The sequence below is a fragment of the Trypanosoma theileri genome, assembly GCF_002087225.1.
Source record: "Trypanosoma theileri isolate Edinburgh chromosome Unknown TM35_Tth_8_V1, whole genome shotgun sequence".
NCBI classification, from domain to species: domain Eukaryota; phylum Euglenozoa; class Kinetoplastea; order Trypanosomatida; family Trypanosomatidae; genus Trypanosoma; species Trypanosoma theileri.
The window spans coordinates 554,106-563,264 of NW_021639850.1; the positions used below are offsets into that span (position 1 = coordinate 554,106).

At 39.2% G+C, this 9,159-nt stretch overlaps 4 protein-coding genes across 4 annotated transcripts; all 4 read left to right on the plus strand.

Moving 5' to 3' along the window:
• Window positions 1-261: 261 nt before the first annotated feature.
• On the plus strand, window positions 262-2,388 carry TM35_000083290 (uncharacterized protein; the record flags this gene model as incomplete). The annotated part of the gene is made up of 1 exon (XM_029024194.1): window positions 262-2,388. One exon carries the CDS (start codon window positions 262-264, stop codon window positions 2,386-2,388), a length of 2,127 nt encoding a protein of 708 aa, XP_028884597.1.
• Window positions 2,389-2,733: 345 nt separating this feature from the next.
• Window positions 2,734-5,037, plus strand: TM35_000083300 (uncharacterized protein; the record flags this gene model as incomplete). Its single annotated transcript, XM_029024195.1, has 1 exon — window positions 2,734-5,037. The coding sequence occupies one exon, from the start codon at window positions 2,734-2,736 to the stop codon at window positions 5,035-5,037; it is 2,304 nt and encodes a 767-aa protein (XP_028884598.1).
• A 1,149-nt stretch (window positions 5,038-6,186) lies between these two features.
• On the plus strand, window positions 6,187-7,269 carry TM35_000083310 (uncharacterized protein; the record flags this gene model as incomplete). The annotated part of the gene is made up of 1 exon (XM_029024196.1): window positions 6,187-7,269. One exon carries the CDS (start codon window positions 6,187-6,189, stop codon window positions 7,267-7,269), a length of 1,083 nt encoding a protein of 360 aa, XP_028884599.1.
• Window positions 7,270-7,820: 551 nt separating this feature from the next.
• On the plus strand, window positions 7,821-8,768 carry TM35_000083320 (uncharacterized protein; the record flags this gene model as incomplete). The annotated part of the gene is made up of 1 exon (XM_029024197.1): window positions 7,821-8,768. The coding sequence occupies one exon, from the start codon at window positions 7,821-7,823 to the stop codon at window positions 8,766-8,768; it is 948 nt and encodes a 315-aa protein (XP_028884600.1).
• Between the last annotated feature and the right edge of the window lie 391 nt (window positions 8,769-9,159).

Sequence of the window (9,159 nt, forward strand, 5' to 3'; positions counted from 1 at the left end):
TTTTTTTTGTTTCTTGTTTTAAAATTTTCATCTCTTTTATTATTTATCTATACAGTTGTACATTACTACCGTTTCTTTCTTATTTTTTCCCATTATGTTTCTTTTCTTGTCATTATCCCAGTAACTCCGGGCACCCTTCGATGCGGGGAGGATGTCGATAAAAAAAAAAATACCTGAACGAATAAAAAAAAAAAAAAAAAAAAAAAGAAACCAAAAAAGAGAAGACATTAAAAAGGGAATATGCGACGACCATTTTTTTCGATGAGATCTGCGGCGTCTCTTTTCAACTTTCAAAGACGTGAACACGTTAGTCGTGCAAGTGGTAACAGTGAAGTTGTTGCGAATTGTACAACTGGTGGTGCCTCACGTACTTCGAGAAGGTCCCTACGTGCTCGTGATTGGCTCCATCTTGACCCTGTAGAGAAATGGACTATGCTTATCGATCTAGGCAGACGAACTCCATTATTACTAGAAGAGGCCTCTGTAAAGAGAGAAGAAATGATTAAAGAGAAAGGAAATGGAATAAGAGGCCTTGTTATGACATTTTTGAGTCCTCTGCTTCGTTATCGTTTTTCAGCAGCGAGTGATGTGTCAAAGTTTGTAGATGGTGAAAAAGTACGAATCTCAACAGCAGGAATAGAACAACATAGACGTTTAGTACATGCATTTCCATATCCTTTGCGTCTTCAAATTTGTTTATCAATGATGATGTGGGTGAGTTCATTAAGAGAAGTGCAAGATGCATTTGCACGATTGCGATTACCATTTGCAAATACACATCGTTTACGTAGTAGTGTTGTAGCGGATGTATTTCCTACGCGAATATCAGATTGGCTTGTGGATCCATTTACTACAGTGAGAGTAAAGATGAATGAATCTCTTAATAGTACTGCAGAACAAGTACCTGCACCTCATGCATGGCTTCCTGAAGGAGCTAAAGAAGAGGAAGAAACAAAGAAAAAAATAAAAATACAGGGTCGATCTATTAATAAAGGACGACTTGGTATAAATATGGATAGTAATAGTCTTCATAATCAACATGCATCCCATTATCTTCAAAGTAGTAGGAAAAATTCAAAAAGTCTTCTTCGAACTGTTCAAGGAATGTATGTGAGACCTAGTGATGATGATGATCTAGCAGCGAAATTAACAAGACGATCTTCTCATCGCGCAGCTCAACGAACATTGTGTAAAAGGCAAACATCTCTAAAAGAAATATCATCTCTCCAAAATCCTTCTTGGGCTGTAAATGATGCACTTCGTAGTGCTATTCCTTCACCATTAGCTATGGATCATGAGGAAGACGAGAAATATCATCATAATTTTCTCCGTGGTGAAGGATGTCCATTAGATGAGAATGGAAAGTTAGCTAGTACACCAATTTATATTAGAGTTCCCGTTACTCCTGATCATGATACTCTAGCGCGTTATTGTATAATGGCGCATGCGGCGATTCTTTCATCACTTTTTATAGAAGGACGTACTGTTTGTTTTTCAACAAATCATCCGTTCCTTTTAGATTATGTGAAATTTTTATTTGAAGAATTTATAGAGGATGGTTGGATTACATCATCTTTAAGTGATGATAATTCTCGTCCTTATTTACCTCCTTGGTCTATTAAGGAGAGTGTACTTGTGGTTTTACCACCAAAGAGAGGTAATGAATCATTTAAAAAACGTGAAATTCGTTATTTGGCAAATATCATTATTAATTGTACACCATGTTCTGTACTAATAGAGACAAGAGAGGCACCTCAGAGTGATTCCCACCATTACTCTAAGGCCTTAATGGAGGAAGTTGAAGGACTATTATCGAAACATATTACCCCAGAAACAAAGGATCGTTGGCGGGTTTCGTGGGTTCCTCTCTCATCATCTACTACTACTACTAGTAAAAGTAGAAGAGTTCCTTTTGGTGGTTCTGCAGATGATGTATCTTGTAATTTCCAATCCAACGTAAATGAAATTCTACGACAATTTTATAGCGTTACATTCCTTTACGCACCTTCTAACTGTAGGTTTACCCCTAGACAAGTTAGGGAATGGTGGTGGAATGAATTACCCAACTCTATTCATATTGTTGGTGTAAACAATAACACATTGGATCTATTGTACTATTTTCCACAGGCCCCTTTTCTACACAAAAAGATTGGAAACTCATTTCGTTACCGTGCGGTGGAACGTGTAGTGTTTGGTAATTGCATGCACACAGATATACACACAAGCGATGGACGTTATTTCCTTTCTTATTTAAATTGGCTCTATTGGTATACTTCACCCACTGCCCGTCGTGAGGGTTTGCGTGGGGAACGTACTGTAGACTATCTTTCCGCCCCTAGCAAGATTACAGGACTCGCCCTTATTACAGCAAAACTTTTTCGCTTGTAAGTGGTAAAATAAATACCAGATACACAAACAGAGAGGGAGAAAGAAAGAAAGAAAGAAAGAAGGAATATAAATAGAAGGAAATGAATAAAACGAAAATAAAATCAAAAGTGTTAGGGGGTGGGTAAGGAGTGGAGGTAGTGATGGGTGTCAGTATCGACAATAATAACCTTATAAAAGAGAAGTAAAATATCTTTGTATGTATTGTTTTATTTTATTTATTTATTTATTCCCCCACCTCTCTCTCTTTACACTTTCTATACAATATTCGCCCTTATTTTTTTTCTTTCTTGTGTTAACTTTTCTTTCTTCATTACAGTAGTTGACGTATTATTATCGACTCTTTTAATGAAGTGTGTTACCTGTTTGTGTGTTAGCGATACTGAAGGTGAAAATGATATTAAATGTAGTCATTTTATTCCCTGTCCACAGTGTTTAAAGCTTTTATACTGTTCTGCTTCTTGTGCAGAGGTTGGATGGTATGGACATCGATATTTTTGTGATGCCTCACTTAATAAATCCTCTACACATGAGTCGTTAGTTAAGAAACATCAGGAATTTTGGCAACAACGTCAACAAGAGGAAAAACTCAAGAAATGGTTAAAATATATTCTACACTGTTTAGTTTTTGAAAAAGATTCAGAACCTCCTTATGAAATTCTTCTTTCTCTGTTAAATACATTGTATTCTTTTAATGACATGAATACTTGTATTATAAATGAAAATTTATCTCTCCTCATAAAAGAGGTGAGTATCAATCTTGAAACAGTTTTTTCTCAAACTGTGAGTCCTGTGGGGATAACAATATTTGTACTTTTACAAGCCAAATTTCAATCACTCTTTCTTCGTGATCATGATACAGCATTAAATACATTACTACGAGGTCTCGCAAAGATAATATTACGAGGAACACCTAAAGAAGTTTCTTTGCTTCAACAAGTCTTGGAAGATGAACGGATGAATTTATGGACTCGTAAATATTCTAAAGTTATTATGACTACAACAGAGGTACCACGATCATCTCAACGACTTATGTGTGGTGAAGTAGTGGCAGTTAATTCTATTCCTTTTCTTTCATGGAAGTCTAGTAATTTTCCTTCCGTATTATGTCCTAGACAATCCTCTTTGTACGATGAAGGTCTAAAGTCTATGTGTGATTCCTTTATTAACTTGAAAAACAAAGAGTTGACGTTTAGTCATTTAATGGATGATGAACGAGAGGCAATCTCAATATTACTTGTAGAGGAATTACCTTCTGTACAATATATGGAAGCTGACGTAGTGGTATCTTCATCAACCTATTTAACACTACTCACAGACACTCCATCATTATCATTACCTTGTTGGTTAATATCCCTTTTCTTTTCCGCTGTGATTTCACGACGACGTTTCAAATCAGATATGTGGGGTTTCTTTGAACTTGTCTCACGACTTCGACATTCATGTAAACCGAATTGCATTTGGAATAGTGAAACTGGTGAATTAAAAGCTTTGCGTGAAATTGCACCACACGAACCACTTACAATGGATACGATTTGGGCCTCTCTCATAGATACAACCCGTCAAATGATGATGATGAAGTTACCAACACATTTACGACAAAAATCTATTAGAACAAATATTGGAATATTATGTTCGTGTGAGAGATGTACGGGTAAAGAAATTTATTTTCATTACCCAACTGATGTTATGCAGAAGCCAAAACTAGAGAAAGAAGGCATAGATGAAGAAGAAGTAGAAGAAGAAAGGCATACTAATGATAGAAATGCGTTCGATTTTTTACGAGGATTTGCATGTCCTCTTTGTCGAATTGAAGAGGGATGGAGGTATCGTCAACAATATCAAGATGTACATCAACAACCGAAGGACAATGAATCCAATCAAAGTAACCGCCTTGAGCTTAAGAGATACTTCACACCATACGAACCTTGGGTATGTCATTCTTGTAAAGAAAAGTGGCGTGACTGTGATTTACCACTTGAACGAGAAACAGAACTGTCTCGAAAGGCTGAACGTTTACTTCTTATGGCTTCTCGCAATATCATTGGAAAGGGTTTCTTTGAAGAGCTAAAAACACTTATGCAGGATATTCTGCATGTTATGGGACGACAACACCACAGCGTTTACCTTCTCGGATGTGAGGCATTTATATTATTTTATCGTTACATTGCCACTCGCTTTTCATCCACAACAAGTCTTCTTGCCCAGAAACACATTATAGCATGGTGCCGCAAATGGATCCGCTGTGCACAGAACACACTCTTGATAATTAATTGTCCACATGTATATTCCGCTTTCATTGTGGAAACGGCACTCTCACTCTCAAGTGTATCACTCTTACGGGAAAAAGTAATTCTTCTCCGTCATGCAGAGATACACTGTCCTGCTGCGGTTATTAATGGCACTAATAGCACCATAGCAAGAGCCGTTGCTGATATTCTGTACAATACTAAAAGTCCCGAATTTACAAAGATGGCACAATCACCATCTCTCTTTGCAAAATTCATGGAGGAAGAGGAGCAAGAATGGGAGGATGCACTGATTTCAGAATGGGAATCACATCTCATGGACCGTGTACACACCGAACTAAATAGCAACGCAAAACCAAATCTCCCAACAAAATTGCTTCACATAATACCAAAAAAAGAGTAATTCACCATTGAAACAAACATTTAAAAACAAAAAAAAATAATAATGAAACAAAAAAAACACTGATTAAACCCCAAAATTATGTCAGTAAACATTACAAATTTTATTTCATTTCACATTCGATTGTATCGTTGTTCTCACAAGATCATTTTAGTCTTCAATTAAAGGACTATAGAAACACCACCATCAACAAACATTCGCATAAGATGTGCTAACAACGAAAAAAAAAAAAAAAAAAAAACGTAACTTCGGCATCATTCTGATAACATGGAACTTCAAACATTTGGCAGGCACTATGCACGGCATCCCTAAACCCCAAAGGGTTGTCTTTTAGTTTACCAGTATTAAAGAGTATAATGAGTAAGGAGCGCCAACTCTTCTCCAACTAAGAGCAGAATTAACCACCTGAGCGGTTTACCGCGCAGATGACGAGCGTGAGCTGATTTACTTCCACCCCTCTCTTCTATTTCTCTCTCTCTCTCTGTGTGTGTGTGTCCCTTCTCTGTCTTTTGACACGAAAATGGTACGTGTGACACTGGGTGTGCCTGGTTGACCACCGGAGTGATTTGCCCCCGAGNCACACTCCTGTTAAATTGTGAACAATATGATGAGTGAGGAGCGCCAACTCTTCTCCAACTAAGAGCAGAATTAACCACCTGAGCGGTTTACCGCGCAGATGACGAGCGTGAGCTGATTTACTTCCACCCCTCTCTTCTATTTCTCTCTCTCTGTGTGTGTGTGTGTCCCTCCTCTGTCTTTTGACACGAAAATGGTACGTGTGACACTGGGTGTGCCTGGTTGACCACCGGAGTGATTTGCCCCCGAGATAATGTTTACACTTCGCACCTGTATTCTCTGATGAATCTGATATGGTCCGTGTTTCAGACCTTTGGATTGACGTACAACAGCATATCCTCTGAGTAATAACTACCCGCCCTTCCCCTCTGTCCTTCTCTCTCACTCTCTGTGTCTTTTGCTGACTGTGAGAGGCACTTCGTACTCTGCTGCAGGCGTTGTCGGTTGGGTATTGGTTTTTTAGTTGTAATATTTTTTCTTTGTACTGTGTTATATTTGGTTTTGTATTTTCTTTTATTGTTAAGAATTGTTTTTTTTTTCCTTTTTTGTAGTCTTTTCTTTAGGTATTGGACGATAATGTCACTTTTTGATGATGATTTGAGCTCGTCTGTGTCTTCTTGTGAGAATGAAACAGTTGAGGACGATTGTAATCTTAAATGTAAGCAAAATGGTGTTGAAAGCTTGCCTGGTGTAGCTGGTGGTCTTGGGGCGAAGACTGTTGGTTCGAGTGGAATTCGATTCGAGGGTTTGTCTAGGTTTACACTGACTGTGGATGAAAAGAAGCGGGCAGAAGAGCGTTGGCGTATGGAAGTTGCTGGATCTTCCTTGTTGCGAGCTGCAGGAACAGGTGGAGGTAACTCTGGATCTAATCCTCCTCATTCAGGGGGGAGTCGTTTTTCTTCATCTATTGCAGAAGCGTTGCAGTTACGCAAGGAGGCTACTGAAGCACTGCGTATGCGACGAATACAGAAGCAACGTCAGGAAGAATTAAAGGATGAGGAATTAGTGAAAAAAGATCGTGAAGTAGGTGTATTTGTTACGCCAGAGTACATGGAAGCGTTGAGGCGTCAGAAGGATCCACATCATTTCTCGGAGAAGGATGAAGTGGGTGGTGTTAATGTGAATAAGAGTGATGAAAATAAGGGTCAGGAGGATGAGGAAGATGATCCACTGGAGAAGTATCTCCAACAGTTAGAAGAGAGACGGTCAACTACTGGCTTGCATTCTGTATCTTTAAATAGCTCTGCATGTGTTCGAAAAGGTACTGAAGAACATGAAGGAATGGTTTCAATCCCTGGAGAGCAGGAGGAGGAATCTGTTGTGAGCAGTATGAATCACGTGACAGCAACGGGCAAGAACCATGATGTGACATTTAATGGAGCAGCATCTTCTTCATCATTAATTCCTAATTTGACTACAGGAATTGAAGAGGGAGGAACATTACCAACCCATGATGGGTCTCGTAGTGATGAGTTTTACCCCAATAATGTGCGTCAATCTTCGGCAATGGCTAGTGAGTCTAAAAATGAGGTGCGTCCTGAGGATGCGCTACGTGAAGCGAGGGAAATACGCAAGCGTCGTCGGGTAGATCTTCCATTTATACAAGCCGCTACTGAAAGATTCATAACGCGTGCTTTGGAGCGATTGGAAGCGAATTGAAGAAAGAGAAAAAAAAAAAAAAATAAGATGTATATTGATATTAGTGAATGTTTTTTTTTTTTTTTTCTTTGATTCTAGATGATTATCTGTATGATTTATCATTCATATACACAATTTTCCTTTTCCTATTTTTTGATTTTATGCAGGTTTTTTTTTTTTTCTGGGAGGGCAAAAAAGTACGAAGTAGAAGAGAGTCCATAGTTTAGAGAAGACGAAACAACAGGAGAAGAGGTGGGGATTCGCCAGTAGAAGAACGAATAGGTACAGCAACGTGTTTGCGAGGGAGGAAAGCAAACAATAGAAAGAAAAAAAAAAGAAAAAAAAAACGAAAGGAAAGAAGAAAAAAAAAGGAAAAGAGACGTTCCGATACTCTAAAAAAAAAAAAGAAACCACCTTGTTAGAGAGAAAGAAAAAAAAAAAGGAAAGAAAGAGTAAAGGGAATACAACTGCTTTTTTGTAGCGTTATTCCCCTTTCACTTTTATCTTTCCCATTTGTGCAAAAAAAAAAAAAAAAGTAGATATATAAATCCACGAGAGTCGCTGGTTGACTCATGTCGGAGAGTGTGACGACCTCCGAGGGGACCTCCGGCCGCGGCCTCCCCTCCCCCCGCGAGGGCGACCCGCCCCTCCAGAGCTCCTCACGGGACTCGCTGTCGTTGGAGGCCACCCCGAGGGCCGGGGGAGTCCCAACGCCGGGATCCGTCGCTCTTGGCGCATCCACCTCAGGTGGACACCGCCCCGTACATCGGAGCCTAAACAACAGTGCGCGTTTCTGGCAACGTGACGTGGTTACTCCCGTCATGGATGGTGATGAGAATGATCTTCAAAACGCAGAGTCGTACCGCCAGAATCGCAGGCCCCCCTCCTCCATCAAACAACACCGCACCAGCAGTCCTTGTGGTCCTAGTAGCCCAGGATCCAAATCACCACAGCTCTGGCGTGGGGAAACAATTGAAGAGACTCTCTCACAAAACCCAAGTCCAATGCATTCACCACAACAAAGTAACGTATATGCTTCAATGAACGATTATGCAACTATTGGTTTTAGCAATTGGAGTTCGCGTCGCTCTAGTGCTTTCCCTGTATTTGGTCGTGGTTCAATTGGTGTTGCTAGTAGTGTAAAAGGTGTGGATTTTATGCCTTGGAATCCTATTGAAGAGCATCGGGATTCCTCAGGTGCGGGGACAGATACGATCAATAACGACGAAAATAATAACTTAGGAATACAAAAACATCGTGGGGAATATGTCTTTACGAAGAAACACCTGATGGATAGAATTGATAATATGGAGCGTCGTTTTCAAAATATGGAGAGAGCAGTGTTACAGGCGTTAGAAAGAATTGAGACACATCAGTTGCACCTAGACCAAACTTTGACAGAGTTGCAGGAGCAACAACAACGGAAGCTTATGTATTCACCATCAGTATCAACCACACGAGTCGATGTTTCAGTGCCACGTGATGAAACGCGAGAACCATCGCGTACTGTAGATAGTTGAGAGATGCGGTAAAATGAGCCCAAAGAAAAAGATTTAGGGGAAGAATGAAAAAACAAAAAAAAAGAATCATACAAAGAAACGTGTTTGCTTATATTCATCAAAAAGACGGTATTGAATAATGACCATGTTTTCCCTTTTTTTTGTGGCCAATTTTTTCCGTTTCTCTCTCCTTTTCACTCTCTCATGTACCCATAGGAGAGTTTGTTTTCTTTTTACACACAACGCGCATGTCAAGAAGAAAAAAAAAAAAGAACTTTGGGTTTTACCTGCTTACCAAGTAATGGATTGTGAATCTGACAGTCGGTATCAAATGAAGCAAAAGAATCACAACACTAAAATGTTCATATTGAACTAAAAAAGAAAATTTCCATGGATTGTTTTTTTTTTTTTT